The sequence below is a fragment of the Mesoplodon densirostris genome, chromosome 1 (assembly GCF_025265405.1).
Source record: "Mesoplodon densirostris isolate mMesDen1 chromosome 1, mMesDen1 primary haplotype, whole genome shotgun sequence".
Classification (NCBI taxonomy): domain Eukaryota; kingdom Metazoa; phylum Chordata; class Mammalia; order Artiodactyla; family Ziphiidae; genus Mesoplodon; species Mesoplodon densirostris.
In genome coordinates, this window is record NC_082661.1 from 220,563,732 (window position 1) to 220,582,386 (window position 18,655).

General features: G+C 41.4%; 2 protein-coding genes across 2 annotated transcripts in view; one reads left to right on the forward strand and one right to left on the reverse strand.

The window, feature by feature from the left end:
• Window positions 1-2,325, reverse strand: part of EIF4E (eukaryotic translation initiation factor 4E) — a 96,424-nt gene extending 94,099 nt beyond the window's left edge. The window contains 2 exon segments of the mRNA XM_060115320.1: window positions 2,105-2,193; window positions 2,195-2,325. Coding sequence (XP_059971303.1) covers window positions 2,105-2,193; window positions 2,195-2,325 — 220 coding nt within the window.
• The window catches only part of METAP1 (methionyl aminopeptidase 1), a 64,864-nt gene continuing 48,046 nt past the window's right edge, over window positions 1,838-18,655 (forward strand). Inside the window, exon 1 of the mRNA XM_060115284.1 lies at window positions 1,838-2,026. Within this exon, the coding sequence (XP_059971267.1) occupies window positions 1,913-2,026 (114 nt within the window). The 5' untranslated portion in view covers window positions 1,838-1,912. The remainder of the gene's footprint in view (window positions 2,027-18,655) is intronic.

Here is an 18,655-nt window from a genome sequence, read left to right on the forward strand (position 1 = left end):
TTTTTTAAAAATATGGATTAGATAACACAAAGTTCACAGCACTTAGTTTGTAATGGAGCAGGACCCTATGGGGCCTTCCTGGGACAGGCCTTTTCTCATATCCTCTTCTTTAGTTCCTCTCTGAAGTACCTAGATAACAGCATTTCATGCACATTTTCGGAGTTGTTTTACAGATGTGAAAACCCCCCACTGAAAGGAAGGTATTAACTACTTGATGACCATGAGCACATAGCCCCAGGCCTCCCCATAGCCTAAGGACTGATAATGTTAATCCCTGTGACACCTCCCTGTTGCCTGCACCTTCAGCCAATCAGAGAATTGTGCATGAGCTGATCACATACCTTGCAACTCCTCCCCCAGCCCCCCCCCCACCTGGCTTTTAAAAAAATGCTTTGCTGAAACCCTTCAAGGAGTTTGGGGTTTTTTTTGTTGTTTTTTTTTTTCCGGTACGCGGGCCTCTCACTGTTGTGGCCTCTCCCGTTGCGGAGCACAGGCTCCGGACGCGCAGGCTCAGCGGCCATGGCTCACGGGCCCAGCCACTCCGCGGCATGTGGGAGCTTCCCAGACCGGGGCACGAACCCGTGTCCCCTGCATCGGCAGGCGGACTCTCAACCACTGCGCCACCAGGGAAGCCCTGGGTTTTTTTTTTAGAGCAATGAGTCACCTGTCTCCTTAGTGGCCCTGCAATAAACCTTTCTCTGCTCCAAACGCCCACGTTTTGGTTTGTTCCTCCTCACTGTGCGTTGGGTACACGAACTTGCCCTAACAAGTTGATAATCAATAAATACTTCCTAAATGGGAAGAAAATCTAAAAAAGAGTGGATATATGTATACATATAACTGATTCATTTTACGGTACAGCTGAAACTAACAAAACATCGTAAAGCAACTAAACTTCAATAAAAATTATTACAAAAATTTATCAGAAAAAAAATACTAGTTCCTCTCTCTTCCCTGGTGACAGGAGGTATTCAAGCACAAATTAGAAAATGGCAGATCCGGGATGTAGTTGAAGAGATTTAGGCAAGAGGTTAGCATTAGATGAACTCTAAAGCTCCCTTCAACTCTGATATTTCATGATAAACACAATTTTCCCCTATTTACCTCTTAAACTATCAACTGGGATAATACAAAAAACTACGGTTTGTATTGACTACCTAGTAGTTGTGTTACCAACAGTAGCACTGTACATTGTGAATGGAGGGGCGGTGGCGTGAAAAAAAATCCGGCACGAGGGAAGCCAGACGCAAGTCCCAGCCCACCTCTCCATTGACAGTTCCCTGGCTTCCTTTTTTTGTGAATGAGCGGTGGTCCTCAGGCCTCAGATCAGACACTATCCGCGAGAAACAGAACTTTAAAAAGGGAATTACTTTCCTTTTCCAAGGAGTTGCCAGGTGGACCAACACAGAGGAATGGAGCGCCCTTTCCAACCGCCTGAGAGTATGGGAGACGTTCAAGACCCTGGGATCCAGTCAGTAAGGGACGACTGGGGAGCTCTCTAGGCACTGAGAGGGCCTCTCCCAGTTGGCCGCACCGGGCCTTCTCCGCCGGGCGCCGAGAGGTCGCGCTGGCCGCGGCTACAAGCAGGACAGCACGGAGGAGCCGAACGCTCTGCCTGGTACCCTTACGGCCCCCACGTGCACGCGGGCCGCGAAAAGGCTGGGGCCTCGGGCGGGGGCGGGGCCAAGGCCGTGGGGCGGGGCTCCAGCTGCGCGCGCGGGGCGGGGGCGGGGCGCGCAGCGTGGTCTGGGCAGGTCCGGCGCTCCTCCTCCTCCCGCGCCCAGGCCTGGCGGGCCGAGCTCCTCCCCTGGCTCGGCCTCTCTCCCCACCCCTGCCCTCCTTCTGCCCAGCAGTTCCTCCTTCCCTCCTCCCCCTCTTCCTCGGTGAGGTGCTCCTCCATCAGCCAGCCAGCATGGCGGCCGTGGAGACGCGTGTGTGTGAGACGGACGGTTGCAGCAGTGAGGCCAAGCTCCAGTGTCCCACCTGCATCAAGCTGGGGATACAGGGCTCGTACTTCTGCTCGCAGGTAGACTCCCGCTTCCCAGCGGCGCCGCCGCCGCCCCCCTCCCCTCTCCGCCTGACCTCGCGGCCGGTCGGGACACGCTCCTCCTCTTCCCCCCGCGGTCGCGCCGGCCGCGCTTCCTCCTCTCCACAGTCTGAAGCGCCGCCGCCCCCTCTCTCCTCCGGGGGACGGCCGCGCGGGGCGCACGCTGGGTACGGGCGCGGGCGGCCGCGGCCATGTGGGCTGGGGGCGGAAGCGGACTTGCCCTGGGTCGCTCGGCCGCGCTGGGGCCCCGCGTTGAGGGGCCGGTTCTCACCGCGCATCCTCTGCCTGGGCTGGGGCTGCCAGGTGTGCGGGCTACCCGGGACAGGTGGGGACGCCGGGGGAAGGGGGCAGCCCCAGCTGTGCGAGTCGTCACAGCTGCAGCTCCCGGCAGGGCTCTGGTCTTGGTCGCTGGGGGCTGCGGGGCCGGGTAGTCACTCTGGTCCCTACGGAATTGGGGGTCGGAAGAGACCCGTTGGCCTTTGAAGAGTGAGTTACCTGGGACGGTGGGGGTCGCAGAGAGGAGGTATACTAGCTCCAGCCCCACCCACCTCTGTCCGTAGCTTTTACTGCTGCGCATTGACACTTCGGCAACTTTGGGGTTGGGGATGGAGAGGGATCTGTGTAATTCATTCTTTTCCTTTGGCATCCAAAATTATTAATTTACAAAACCATAAGTTAACAGTATGAGTCACCTCTGATTTACTGAATTTACCACTGAGTGAAAAAGACAGTTCCATTAAGAGTTATGCTTTAAAGCCGTAGTGTATTTTAACAAGTTTTGTGCGGTGGAGCAAAGCCAGCACTGAATGGGGTCCGGACTGCAACGTGTGCTGGTGTTTATGTTTACTGAAGAGCACTAGTGTTCCGGCTGCATTTAGACGCCCGGAGTATTGGCCCGGCGGCATTGGTACGGCTTTTAGTTACAGTCCGGATTTGTTGAAGAGAGGCACGTGAATATTCAGGTACTAAATCGGTAGTGTCCCGCGGGGAGGAGAGCATGAACAAAGAGTCTGAAGGCACGGTCAGGGCCCTGCCCTTGCCGCCGACTGTGAGATCTTGAAGTAGTCAAGTTACTTAATCTTTTTGAGCACCTCTGTGCAGAGGGGAAGATGATACTTTTACTTGCATATTTCACAAGGTTGTTCTGAGGCCCAAATTATCCAATGAATGTGAAATCTTGGTAAAACCTAAGGAGGTTCTTTTTAAAGGCCGTCAGTACACTGTAGCACTGTTATATATAAAAATATAAACGAATAGAAGGAACACAAATATATAAGAGCAATAATATAAATATTTCAAATATAAACTGTGTAAACATAAAGATGTATGTAAAATTAACGTATAAATAAAACCCTTAAGGTCTGGCACTTGTAGATAAGCTGTTGGAAGAGATCCTAGCTATGTTGTACAGGTGCTGTTTTCAGATAGGATATGATCCTTGGCCTTGTTAGTATTATTTGGAAAAAGTTGCATATGGAGAAGTGTTGCTCATTTTAAAAATAGCATTGGGACTACTCAACATGCTAAAACTGGTCTGAGTCCTTTTGTTTCTTTAAAATAATTTTCAAATTCTATAATTTGTTGAGGCCTGTGTGGGACCTGGACTTAAAACAAAAAAACAGTAGTTTATCTTTGGAAATTGTGTACCGCATGAGTAGACTAATGTGGTTTATGTTGTGCTTAAATTTAGTTGGCATTTGGTAATGTTAAGTGAATTAATATGTACACAGACTTACCTGCTGGGATTTTTAAAAGATACTATGAAGCCATATTCATCAGGGATGGGTGATATTCTCTTAGGCATGGTATTATTCAGTAGAAAGAACATTGGCTCATTGGGGTTTATGGAAAAATGACAACACATTTGTGAAAACACGCAGGGTTTATTCAGTACGGTAGGTATTTCATGTTGGGTTCTGCAGGTATATTTCTAGTCCCATTGTTATACCTGTAGTCAAACATATCCTGACTGGTACTCGAAGCTGTCTCTTTCTTCATTTCTGTTACTACCTCCTTTAGTCAGTTTAAAAAATTTCTCACCAGTTTCTCTTAGTTCATTTCCCTGCTGTAGTTTCCCACCTTGCAAATAAACACCCACACCCACACAAAAAAAAATCAAAGGAAGAAAACCTTTTGTACAGAAGTTATTTCTCCCCTAGCATAGCACAGTCTGACTATGCTTACCACCACCTATAACAAATGGAGTTACCATTACTTGCAGGATTCTAGCCCCATAGTCAGGGCACCTCTTCTGAGTCCACCTTTATTCTCTTGCTCTAACCAGAGGCTGTATTTATACTCTTTCCTTTACCCAGAATGTCACCTGTCTTCTGAAATCACAGCTATTCTTTCAGTCCCAGCTTGAGACCTTGATCAATCATTAACTCCTCCTAAGCCAGTTTCCACATTTGTGATGAAACTAGGGCTTCGTGCCACTTCTCTGATCATCTTCACTAGCAGTGGTCTGTCTTTTCTCTTCTCCTTGCTCCTCTGGTCCCCAGCCTGCCTATCTGGCCAGCTTGTCTTTGGGAACAAACCGAACAAAACTACAAGAGCCGTAACAGAAGTAAGCCTTTCCCGGTTACCCTGTCACACCACCTTATTCCCTTTATAATATTTTATACAATCTGTAATTATTTCATTTTTGTTCTTGTTTATCTTTTAATCAGAAGGTGAGGTCATGAAGAAGCTCTCTTGTTCACTTCCCTATGCTCATTTCTCAACACAATGCTCTATGCAATAGGTGGTTGATAAATGCTTGAGTCATTGTATCAAAAGGCAGAATAAAGAGGTAGACTACTGCATTTGAATCACAGCTCCATTACTTACTAGCTGTGTGCTTTAGGTAGATAACCTTTGTTTTTTGTTATAGCCTTTTAAAATGGGTCTATGAATAGTACCAACCTCAGGGTTGGTACTAAATACTAAAGACTAAATACTAAGTGTATGTAAAACACTTAGCATAGCAGTGCATTTCATCAGTGTTAGCTCTTTTAATTGTTATACTGAGTTTATGCTTAAGAAGATAGAAATATTTTTATTTAGGATGCTTAATTTTAAGAAAAATTTTGGTCCTTTAATGAGTAAAACCCGTTTTACTTGAAATCGAGCTTTTCAGGAGTTCTTGATGTTTGATGGTATTTCTTTATAGATATATCCATCTTATTCAATAGTAGTTGACCAATTTTTTTTTTTTTTCCTTTTTTTGTGGTACACGGGCCTCTCACTGTTGTGGCCTCTCCCGTTGCGGAGCACAGGCTTCAGACGCGCAGGCTCAGCAGCCATGGCTCACGGGCCCAGCCGCTCTGCGGCATGTGGGATCCTCCCGGACCGGGACACGAACCTGTGTCCCCTGCATCGGCAGGCGGACTCTCAACCACTGCGCCACCAGGGAAACCCTAGTTGACCAATTTTAATAGTAGTTCAGGAGTTTACTTGTAGTCCCTAACAGTTCGTAAGAGTTTTTTGAGGATGGAGGCTGTGCTGTACTCATTTTTGTATTTCTTTTAGGTGCCTTGTACACAGGCACTCAGTTCATTAAATGAAAGAAGAAAGGTCATTGGGCCTGAGAAGGAAAAGCAAAGAGCAATCAAGCCCTTAGTGAACACCCCAGGGCAGATGCTATCTTGTCCTTAGTTGAAGGATCTGCTGAGAAGGACCTGAGTGATTTGCAGCCCTTTATAAGGCATAAGAACTTAAAAGGTAGTATAGTATAAGTGGAAGGAGCCTGCCTGGGTTTGGAGTCTGACCTGCGTTTAAAATTTTTGTGACCATGTCCTTGGGTAAGCCATCTCCTATTTTATGAGAGGGCTAATGGTACACCCTCTTTATGGAGCTGAGGTGAAGGTGAATAAGAGCATGTGAAGTTCCTCACACAGTGTTCAGTAAATAGTTTTATTACACATATAACCTTATGTCTAATACTATTACAGTCAGATATAAGGAAGGTTTAAAAGGTTTTAAGGACTCCTAGAGTGATGAAAATAAAAATAAACAAATGGGCCCTAATTAAACTTAAAAGCTTTTGCATAGCAAAAGAAACCATAAACAAGATGAAAAGACAACCCTCAGAATGGGAGATAATATTTGCAAATGAAACATCGGATAAAGGATTAATCTCCAAAATATACAAACTGCTCATGGAGCTCAATATCAAAAAAAATAAGCAACCCAATCAAAAAATGGGTAGAAGACCTAAATAGACATTTCACCAAAGAAGACATACAGATGGCCAAGAGGCACATGAAAAGGTGCTCAACATTACTAATCATTAGAGAAATGCAAATCAAAACTACAGTGAGGTATCAGCTCACACTGGTCAGAATGGCCATTATCAAAAAATCTAGAAACAATAAATGCTGGAAAGGGTGTGGTGGAATGCTGCACTCTTGGTGGGAATGTGAATTGATACAACCACTATGGAGAACAGTATGGAGGTTCCTTAAAAAACCAAAAACAGAAGTGCCATATGACCCAGCAATCCCACTACTGGGCATATACCCTGAGAAAACCATAATTCAAAAAGAGACATGTACCACAATGTTCATTGCAGCACTATTTACAATAGCCAGGACATGGAAGCAACCTAAATGTCCATCAACAGATGAATGGATAAAGATGTGGCACAAATATACAATGTAATATTACTCAGCCATAAAAAGAAATGAAATTGAGTTATTTGTAGTGAGGTGGATGGACCTAGAGTCTGTCATGCAGAGGGAAGTAAGTCAGAAAGAAAAACAAATACCATGTGCTAACGCAATTACTCAGCCATAAAAAGAAATGAAATTGAGTTATTTGTAGTGAGGTGGATGGACCTAGAGTCTGTCATGCAGAGGGAAGTAAGTCAGAAAGAAAAACAAATACCATGTGCTAACGCATATATATGGAATCTAAAAAAAAATAGAAATGGTACTGATGAACCTAGTGGCAGGGCAGGAATAAAGACGTAGATATAGAGAATGGATTTGACATGGTGTGGGGAGAGGGGGAAGCTGGGAGAAAGTGAGAGTAGCATTGACATATATACACTACCAAATGTAAAATAGCTAGCTAGTGGGAAGCAGCAGCATAGCACAGGGAGATCAGCTCTTTGCTTTGCACCACCTAGAGGGGTGGGATAGGGAGGGTGGGAGGGAGGCTCAAGAGGGAGGGGATATGGGGATATATGTATGCATATGGCTGATTCACTTTGTTGTACAACAGAAACTAACCCAGCATTGTGAAGCAATTATACTCCAATAAAGATGTATTTAAAAAAATAAAAATATAAGCAGTAAATAAACATATTCTATGAAATACAGAAAAAGTGTTTAAGGAGAAGCATCGTTTGTTATGAACATTTTGAACAAATTCTTGCAATAGCTTCTTTCAAGGAAGCAGTGGTGATGTAAGGTGACTGATTGGGTCTTCAGTAAGAAAGTGAGTGGGTGGGCATCTTGTATGTTGGAGTTGGAAAGTGAGGAAGGAATTGCCCTTCCAACATGTAGCATCTTTGAAATGCAGACCTGCCCTCTAAAACGCTTTCTCCTTTGGTAACTAAGTTCCTGAGAATGCAGAGTGTTTCTGGAACTCATCTTCATCCTCCTTGGAGGTATTACCATATTATACTTTTTATTTCTAGGGATTTTCTTTAAATTCCTCACATTACCTCACACTATGCCTAGATATTGCTGTAAGATAGGTGTTTGGGTACAACTGTCTTAGCTTCTTATTAAAAAATGAATAGGATGAAGGTCTAGAGAGGTTGTGATTTTTTTTAAGGAAAAATAACTTTCGCTGTAGAAAAAATTAGAAAATGCAGGTGAAAAGTTACCCAGTGATTATTTCTGTGAGGTTTTTGATGGGTATTCTTACAAACACATTTATATTTTCTTATATACATTTATGTGCATATACTTGTATGTGTTTTTGTCAGAATGGTACCATAATATACATAATCTTAGGGGATTTGCTTACTTTTATGTCTCAACTAATACATTGGGAATGTCCGTAATAGCTACATTTACATTATCCTTTGTAGTGGCTGGACTCATATACAACGTGATAGGTGTACCGTCCTTTATTTACTCACTTATGGTTGAATTTACTTTCTTTTCAATTTTTTTAGCTACTGTTTAACTGCTCTTCAATAAATGTTCTTGTGAAATTTAAATCATTTTGATTTACTCGGGAGTATAGGATAATAGTAAGACTAGTACAGGAACCCAGGAACCAAGGATTGAACCACCCCAAGCTGCTAGTAGTTCTCACAGTGTAGTCAATGGATTGTTACTAGTTTGAGAAACTTCTGGTGGTGAATGGAGATCTCCTTTTATTGACATGTTTGTATTATGAGTGCTTGTCATGAATTATACTTTTATTCCAGTAGAACTTGTGAAAAGCAAGCAACATTTGGTTGGTAGATAATCAAAAGTTGAACAAATCTTTAACTCTGAATTACTGTTTTAGAGATTGAAGGACTATTGGAAGTATATGTGATCTTATACTATTCATATAGCTTGTGGTAGAAGTTTTAGTCACTTTTTTTGGGGGGGGGTGAGTCTGTTTCAGATTTGGCATACTTACAACATTTTTAGTTTGGTCTTAGTAATTTGGTGGGGATGACAGACACATAAGCCCATTGCTAAACACATACTCAGCTCTAGCCAGGAGGGAGGAGCTTTAGCATGGTAGCTCCTTCTCTATAAATGAAGAATTGTCTTTGGTATTAATAGCAAATCCATTTAGTTGATGTAATATAGGCAGGAATACTCTATAGAGCAACCATTGGGATTCTCTCCATATTAAAGTTTTAATGTAACCAAATATAAATATAATTATCCTTTCTGCTTGATCCTGAACTTCTCTTGACCTCACAGTTTTAACATGAAGCATTTGCTTATTCATGCTTGGGCAGCTCAACAATTATAAATCTTTTTTTTCTTTGATTGATATCAGTCTCGGATCTGGCTTTGAATAAAGAACAATTCAACACACCCTGTAAGCTAGGCCTGCCTTTCTCAATGTGTGTATTTAGCAGCTATAGTTGAACCTAGGAAAGGGGGCCCTCTGAAAATTCCCCTCAATTATTCATTGCAAATGAGTTTTCTCTTTGTGCACCATTCACAATAGCTAAGTTGTGGAAACAACCTACATATCCATGGATGGATGAATGAATAAACAAAATGTGGTATAAATATATAACAGAATACTATTCAATGTTAACAAAGAAGGGAATTTTGCAATGTGCCACAACATGGATGCATCTGGAGGACATTGTGCAGAGTGAAATAAGTCAGTCACGGAAAGACAAGTACTGTGTGATTCCACTTACAAAAGGTACCTGAAATAGTCAAAATCAGACACTCAAAGGGTGGTTGCCAGGGGTTGGGTGAAGGGGGAAATGGGGAGTTACTAATCAGTAGGCATAAAATTTCAGTCAAGTAAGATGGATAAGCTCTAGAGATCTGCTCTTTACCATTGTACCCACAACAATGTAAATTATATATATATATATATATAAATTTTTTCGCTGTGCCCTCTGGCATGTGGGATCTTAGTTCCCCAACCATGGCTTGAACCCGTGCCCCCTGCATTGGAAGTGTGGAGCCTTAACCACTGGACTGCCAGGGAAGTCCCAATGTAAATTATTATTGACACTTAACAATTGTTAAGAGGGTAGATCTCATGTTAAAGTCTTCTTACCATTAAAAAAAAAAAAGTTCTTTCCTGTTTTTGTCTCTAGTAACCTATCTGTTTTATAGTTAAGTTCAGTGGGGACTTCTTCCTGATACACCAGGGCTGTGCCATGTCTGTTGGAAAGCATTCCTAAAATCCCTGTCAGCTGGAGTTGGCTAGTGTGACATTTATCTGGGTCATAGGCTCAGGCCTCTAAAGAGTGGTTTGGGTATAAGTGAAATTTTGTGACTTTAACAGTTTCCTTATCATCATATAGTAGGAGGCAACAGAGACTTTTCCATATTTTGAACTTGTATTTATTTGTTCTGCCTTGATAAAAGGAACAAAAGGGCAGCCCTTTGCATCAGATTCTGAAGGTTATCCTGCTTTATCGATCAAGCTATGAGCTCAAATCATTCAGTAAAATAGGTAAATGTAAGTGCCATTAGGTTTTAGACATGGCATGGCTTTTTTTTTTTCCCTCCTCTGAATGGGGATTTATTTTCTTACTGATTATTTCACTAATTGGTGCTAGTAATGGGTTTAACTATTTGAATACTGATAACTCTGCCTTTTTCACTACTAATATGTAGAGAAAAATATAAATGCAGTTATGTGATTTAGTATTGCTTTTGAATTGAGGTTTTTAAGTACCTTAAAGTCAGGATTTATAAGTTGTTTTTTTTTTTTTTACTCATTTGTTTTTATTAGATGTTGAATAGAATAAAAAACTAACAGTAAGTCATCCGTAGGATCTAAAGAAACATGATACAGTAAATGCCTCTACACTTAACCACCTAAGTTATTAAAAAGAACATTATTAGTAAAGCAAGTAAAACCAGAAGGCTCTTATGTGTCTCTCACCCAAGTGGAACTCCCTATTCTGAATTTTGTGTTTATCATTCATTTGCTTTTCCATGTTTGATTCCTTAGATAATACATTGTTTAGTTTTGATGTTTTTGAGATTTTTATAAATGAAATCACTGCAAGTATTCTTCTAAAACTTGCTTTATGTATTGAGGTGCTCCTGTCTTGCACCTAGGAGTGCAACATAGTGGGGGGGCTGGGAGCTGAGGCTCAGGCTTTGGTGGTCAGACCCCAGGGAGAGGACTGGGGTTGGCTGCGTGAACACAGCCTGAAGGGGGCTAGTGCACCACAGCTAGCAGGGAGGGAGTCTGGGAAAAAGTCTGGACCTGCTGAAGAGGCAAAAGACCATTGTCTTGGAGTGCGCGAGGAGAGGGGCTTCCTGCTCTGTGTTCCCACAGGTGACAGAGCACCACCTAAGTGAGCTCCAGAGATGGGCACGAGCTGCGGCTATCACCTCGGACCCCAGAGGCAGGCACGGGCTGCTGCTGCCACCAAGGATCCTGTTTGCAAGCGCAGGTCACTACCCACACCCTCCTGGGAGCCTGTGCAGCTCGCCACTGCCAGGGTCCTGTGATTCAGGGACAACTTCCCCAGGAGAACACATGGTGCACCTCAGGCTGTTGCAGTGTCACTCTGGCCTTTGCTGCCACAGACACGCCCCGCATTCCATCTGTGACTGCCGTACCCCTCCCTCTCCTCCTCCCTCTCCTCGGCCTGAGTGAGCAAGAGAGCTCTAATCAGCCACTGCTTTAACCCCCTCCTATCTGGGCAGGAAACAGATGCCTGAGGGCGGCCTACACGCAGAGGTGGGACCAAAACTAAAGCTGAACCCCAGGAGCTGTGCAAACAAAGAATAGAAAGGGAAATTTCTCTGTGTAGCCTCAGGAGCAGCGGACTAAATGCCTGCAATTGGCTTGGTAAACCCTGTATATGTGGAATACCTGAATAGACAATGAATGCTCCCCAAAAAAGGCGGACTTTGGGGAGCAGCTGTAGACTTGGAGTTTGCTTTCTGTGTCAAATTTGTTTTTGGTTTTATGTCTATTTTGCTTTTTGGTTTTATTTTAGTTTAGTTTTAAGTGCTTGTTATCATTGGTGGATTTGTTTATATATTTGGTTGCTCTCTTCCTTTTTTTTTCTTTCTCCTCTTTTTGTGAGTGTGCGTGTGTGTATCTTTCTTTGTGTGATTTCATCTGCTTTTACCATTTGTTTTGAGGCTCTGTCCATTTTTTTTTAAATAAATAAATTTATTTATTTATTTACTTTTGGCTGCATTGGGTCTTCATTGCTGCTCATGGGCTTTCTCTAGTTGCAGCGAGTGGGGGCTACTCTTCGTTGTGGTGCGTGGCTTCTCACTGTGATGGCTTCTCATTGCAGAGCACGGGCTCTCGGCACGCAGGCTTCAGTAGTTGTGGCTCGTGGGCTCTAGAGCTCAGGCTCAGTAGTTGTGGCTCACGGGCTTAGTTGCTCCGTGGCATGTGGTAGCTTCCTGGACAAGGGCTTGAACCCATGTCCCCTGCATTGTCAGGTGGATTCTTAACCACTGTGCCACCACGGAAGCCCTGTTCGTTTATTTATTTATTTATTTACTTTTTCTCCTTTTCTTCCGAGCCGTGTGGCTGGCAGGGTCTTGGTGCTCAGGCTGGGATTCGGGCCTGACCTTCCAAGGTGGGAGAGCCGAGTCCAGGATGTTGGACGACCAGAGGCCTCCCAGCCCCATGTAGTATTAATCAGCAAGAGCTCTCCCAAAGATCTCCGTCTCAACACTAAGACCCACCTCCACCCAACGGCCAGCAAGCTCTAGTGCTGGATGACCCATGCCAAACAACTAGCAAGACGGGAACACAACCCCACCCATTAGCAGAGAGGCTGCCTAAAGTCATACTTAGTTTACAGACACCCCAAAACACACCACCTGACGTGGCCCTGCCCACCAGAGGGACAAAATCCAGCCCCATCTACCAGAACACAGGCACCAGTCCCCCTAACCAGGAAGCCTACACAAGCCACTGAACCAACTTCACCCACTGGGGGCAGACACCAGAAATAATAGGAACTATGAACATGCAGCCTACGAAAAGGAGACCCCAAGCACAGTAAATTTAAAAAAATGAGAAGACAGAGAAATACGCAGCAGGTGATGGAGCAAGGTAAAAACCCAACAGACCAAACAAATGAAGAGGAAATAGTCTTCCTGAAAAAGAATTCAGAGTAATGATAGTAAAGATGATCCAAAATCTTGGAAAAAGAATGGAGAAAATACAAGAAACGTTTAACAAGGACCTAGAAGAACTAAAGAGCAAACAAACAGAGATGAACAACAATAACTGAAATGAAAAATACACTAGAAGGAATCAATAACAGAATAACTGAGGCAGAAGAACAAATAAATGAGCTGGAAGACAAAATGGTGGAAATAACAGCCGAGGAGCAGAATAAAGAAAAAAGAATGAAAAAACTTGAAGACAATCTCAGAGACCTCTGGGACAACACTAAATGCACCAACATTCAAATTACAGGAGTCCCAGAAGAAGAAGAGAAAAAGAAAGGGTCTGAGAAAATATTTGAAGAGATTATAGTCAGAAACTTCCCTAACATGGGAAAGGAAATAGTCACCCAAGTCTAGTAAGCACAGAGAATCCCATACAGGATAAACCATAGGAGAAACACATCAAGACACATATTAATCAAACTAACAAAAATTAAATTCAAAGAAAAAGTATTAAAAGCAGCAAGGGAAAAGTAACAAATAATATACAAAGGAGTCCCCACAAAGTTATCAGCTCAGTTTTCAGCAGAAACTCTGTAGGCCAGAAGGGAGTGGCAGGATATACTTAAAGTGATGAAAGAGAAAAACCTACAACCAAGATTACTGTACCCAGCAAGGATCTCACTCAGATTCGACGGAGAAATCAAAAGCTTTTCAGACAAGCAAAAGCTAAGAGAATTCAGCACCACCAAACCAGCTTTACAAAAAATGCTAAAGGAACTTCTCTAGGCAGGAAACACAAAAGAAGGAAAAGGCCTACAAAACCAAAACAAAAACAATTAAGAAAATGGTAATAGGAACACACATATCGATAATTACCTTAAATGTGAATGGATTAAAAGCTCCAACCAAAAGACACAGACTGACTGAATGGATACAAAAACAAGACCCGTATATATGCTGTCTACAAGAGACCCACTTCAGACCTAGGGACACATACAGACTGAAAGTGAGGGGATGGAAAAAGATATTCCTTGCAAATGGAAATCAAAAAAAAGCTGAGTAGAAATAATCATATCAGATAAAATAGACTTTAAAATAAAGACTATTACAAGAGACAAACAAGGACACTACATAATGATCAAGGGATCAATCCAAGAAGAGAATACAACAATTGTAAATATTCATGCCCCCAACATAGGAGCACCTCAATACATAAGGCAAATACTAACAGCCATAAAAGGGGACAGTCACAGGATCACAATAATAGTAGGGGACTTTAACACCCCACTTTCACCAATGGACAGAGATCATCCAAAATGAAAATAAATGTGGAAACACCAGCTTTAAATGACACATTAGAGTAGATGGGCTTAATTGATATTTATAGGACATTCCATCCAAAAACAACAGAATACACTTTCTTAAGTGTACGTGGAACATACTCCAGGATAGATCATATCTTGGGTCACAAATCAGCCTTGGTAAATTTAAGAAAATTGAAATCGTATCAAGTATCTTTTCTGACCGCAACGCTATGAGACTAGATATCAATTACAGGAAAAAATCTGTAAAAAATACAAACATATGGAAGCTAAACAATACACTACTAAATAACCAAGAGATTATTGAAGAAACCAAAGAGGAAATAAAAAAATACCTAGAAACAGATGACAATGAAAACACAATGACTGAAAGCTTATGGCATGCAGCAAAAGCAGTTTTAAGATGGAAGTTTATAGCAATACAATCCTACCTCAAGAAACAAGAAAAATCTCAAATAAACAACCTAACCTTACACCTGAAGCAATTAGAGAAAGAAGAACAAGAAAAACCCAAAGTTGGCAGAAGGGAAGAAATCATAAAGATCAGATCAGAAATAAATGAAAAAGAAATGAAGGAAACAGTGGCAAAGATCAATAAAACCAAAAGCTAGTTTCTTGTGAGTTAAACAAAATTGATAAACCATTAGACTCATCAAGAAAAAAAGGGAGAAGACTTAAATCTACAGAATTAGAAATGAAAAAGGAGAAGTAACAACTGACACTGCAGAAATACAAAGGATCATGAGAGACTACTACAAGCAACTGTATGCCAATAAAATGGACAACCTGGAAGAAATGGACAAATTCTTAGAAAAGCACAACCTTCCAAGACTGAACCAGGAAGAAATAGGAAATGTGAACAGACCAGTTACAAGCACTGAAATTGAAACTTGATTAAAAATCTTCCAACAAACAAAAGCCCAGGACTGGATGGCTTCACAAGTGAATTCTATCAACATTTAGAGAAGAGTTAACCCCTGTCCTTCTCAAACTCTTCCAAAATATAGCAGAGGGAGGAACACTCCCAAACTCATTCTACGAGGCCACCATCACCCTGATACCAAAACCAGACAAAGATGTTACAAAAAAGAAAACTACAGGCCAATCACTGATAAATATACAGAAATCCTCAACCAAACACTAGCAAACAGAATCCAACAACACATTAAAAGGATCATACACCACGATCAAGTGGGGTTTATCCCAGGAATGCAAGGATTCTTCAATATACACAAATCAATCAATGTGAAAAACCATATTAACAAATTGAAGGATAAAAACCATGTGATAATTTCAATAGATGCAGAAAAAGCTTTTGATAAAATTCAACACCCATTTATGATAAAAACTCTCCAGAAAGTGGGCATAGAGGAAACCTACCTCAACATAATAAAGGCCATATAAGAAAACCCCACAGCCAACATCATTTTCAGTGGTGAAAAACTGAAACCGTTTTCTGTAAGATCAGGAACAAGACAAGGTTGCCCACTCTCTCACCACTATTACTCAACATAGTTTTGGAAGTTTTAGCCACAGCAATCAGAGAAGAAAAAGAAATAAAAGGAATACAAATCGGAAAAGAAGAAGTAAAACTGTCACTGTTTGCAGATGACATGATACTATACATAGAGAATCCTAAAGATGCTACCAGAAAACTACTAGAGCTAATCAATGAATTTGGTAAAGTAGCAGGATACAGTACTAACACACAGAAATCCCTTGCATTCCTATTACTAACAACAAAAAGCTGAAATAGAAATTAAGGAAGCTCCCATTTACCATTGCAACAAATAGAATAAAATAAACCAACCTATGAATAAACCAACCTAAGGAGACAAAAACCTGTATGCAGAAAACTATAAGACACTGATGAAAGAAATCAAAGATGATACAAACAGATGTAGAGATATAGCATGTTCTTGGATTGGAAGAATCAACATTGTGAAAATGACTCTACTACCCAAAGCAATCTACAGATTCAGTGCAATCCCTATCAAACTACCACTGGCATTTTTCACAGAACTAGAACAAAAAATTGTACAGTTTGTGTGGAAACAGAAAAGACCCTGATAGTCAAAGCAATCTTGAGAATGAAAAATGGAGCTGGAGGAACCAGGCTCACTGACTTTAGACTATACTGCAGAGCTACAGTAATCAAGACAGTATGGTACTGGCACAAAAACAGAAATGTAGATCAATGAAACAGGATAGAAAGCCTAGAGATAAACCCACTCACATATGGTTGCCTTATCTTTGACAAAGGAGGCAAGAATATATGATGGTGAAAAGACAGCCTCTTCTATAAGTGGTGCTGGTAAAACTGGACAGCTATATATAAAAGAATGAAATTAGAACACTTCCTAACACCATACACAAAAATAAACTCAAAATGGATTAAAGACCTAAACTTAAGGCCAGACACTATAAAACTCTTAGAGGAAAACATAGGCAGAACATTCTATGACATAAATCACAGCAAGATCCTCTTTGACCCATCTCCTAGAGAAATGGAAATAAGATCAAAAATAAACAAATGGGACCTAATAAAACTTAAAAGCTTTTGCACAGCAAAGAGACCACAAACAAGACGAAAAGATAACCCTCAGAATGAGAGAAAATATTTGCAAATGAAGCAACTGACAAAGGATTAATCTCCAAAATTTATAAGCAGCTCAGGCAGCTCAATATCAAAAAAACAGTCCAAAAATGGGTGGAAGACCTAGATAGACTTTTCTCCAACGAAGATATACAGATTGCCAACAAACACATGAAAGGATGCTCAACATCAGTAATCATTAGAGAAATGCAAGTCAAAACCACGATGAGGTATCACCTCACCCTGGTCAGAATGGTCATCATAAAAAAATCTAGAAACAATAAATGCTGAAGAGCGTGTGGAGATAAGAGAACTCTCTTGCACTGTTGGTGGGAATGTAAATTGATACAGCCACTATGGAGAACAGTATGGAGGTTCCTTAACGAACTAAAAATAGTAGTACCATATGACTCAGCAATCCCACTACTGGGCATATACCCTAAGAAATTCAAAAAGTGACATGTACCACAATGTTCATTGCAGCACTGTTTACCATAGCCAGGACATGGAAGTAACCTAAGTATGCATCGACAGATGAATGGATAAAGAAGATGTGGCACATACATACAGTGGAATATTACTCAGCCATAAAATGAAACGGAATTGTGTTATTTGAACTGAGGTAGATGAACCTAGAGTCTGTCAGTCATGCAGAGGGAAGTAAGTCAGAGAAAAACAATTACCGTGTGCTAATACATATATATGGAATTCAAAATAAAATGGTTCTGATGAACCTAGGGGCAGGACAGGAATAAAGACGCAGACATTAGAGAATGGACTTGAGATGGTGTGGGGAATGGGAAGCTGGGATGAAGCAAGAGGGTAGTATTGACATATACACTACCACATGTAAAATAGCTAGTGAGAAGTAGCTGCATAGCACAGGGAAATCAGCTCGGTGCTTTGTGACCACCTAGAGGTGGAAGATAGGGAGGGTGGGAGGGAGTCTCAAGAGGGAGGGGATATGGGGATATATGTATATGTATAGCTGATTCACTTTGTTCTACAGCAGAAAGTAACACGGCATTGTAAAGCAATTATACTCCAATAAAAATGTAAAAGAAAAAAAAACTGGCTTTGGATAAATTGAAAGAAAAAAAAAAAAAGGTAAGTGAAAAGGTGTGTATCACTGCAAAGGAGAGGACATTCTCTCCAGGGGAAGGATTTGTTTATGGAAGCAGGAGCAAGCCGAGACGTGTGTTATGGCAGGTAGATTAGCTTTACGGTGGTAAAGAGTCTCAGTACAGAAATATAAGGAAATAAAATGATTGTTAGCAGGGTAGAGACCTTGCTGTTCCATTGAGTGTATTTTTTCAAAATGTAAATACCTTCATTTGTATTTTCAGTATAAAAAGCAGTACATGATCTTTGCATAAATTTAAAACAGAAGTGTATAAAGTGAAAACTGTGTCATGATTATATACTAAGAGTGTTAACAGTTTAGTTTATTGTCTTTTCAGACTTTTATGTATATATTACATAGAGGTTAGAGCACGGATACTGTGTCCAGAGGGCCTGCATTTAAATCCTGGCTTTGTGATTAATTAGCTGTGTGGTTCTTTTACATGTTAACTAATCTCTGTGCTTCAGTTTCCTCATCTGTAGAATGGGAAATAATAGTACCTACCCTTTAGAGTTGTAAGGATTAACAGTTAATGCATAGTAAATCACTAAATCAGTGCTTGGCATGTAGTACACATTTAAATGTTACCTGTTGTTTTTATCTTTTGAAAACAAAAACAGGATCATTGTTCTTTATTATATACAGGTATACAGTTTTGTAATTTTTAAAAAAATGAATTTCTTTCTTACTGTGGTTAAAAAAGACAGAGAGGCGTTACCACCTTAAGCTTTTTTTTTTTTTTTTTTTTTTTTTGTGGTACACGGGCCTCTCACTGTTGTGGCCTCTCCTGTCGTGGAGCACAGGCTCTGGATGCACAAGCTCAGCAGC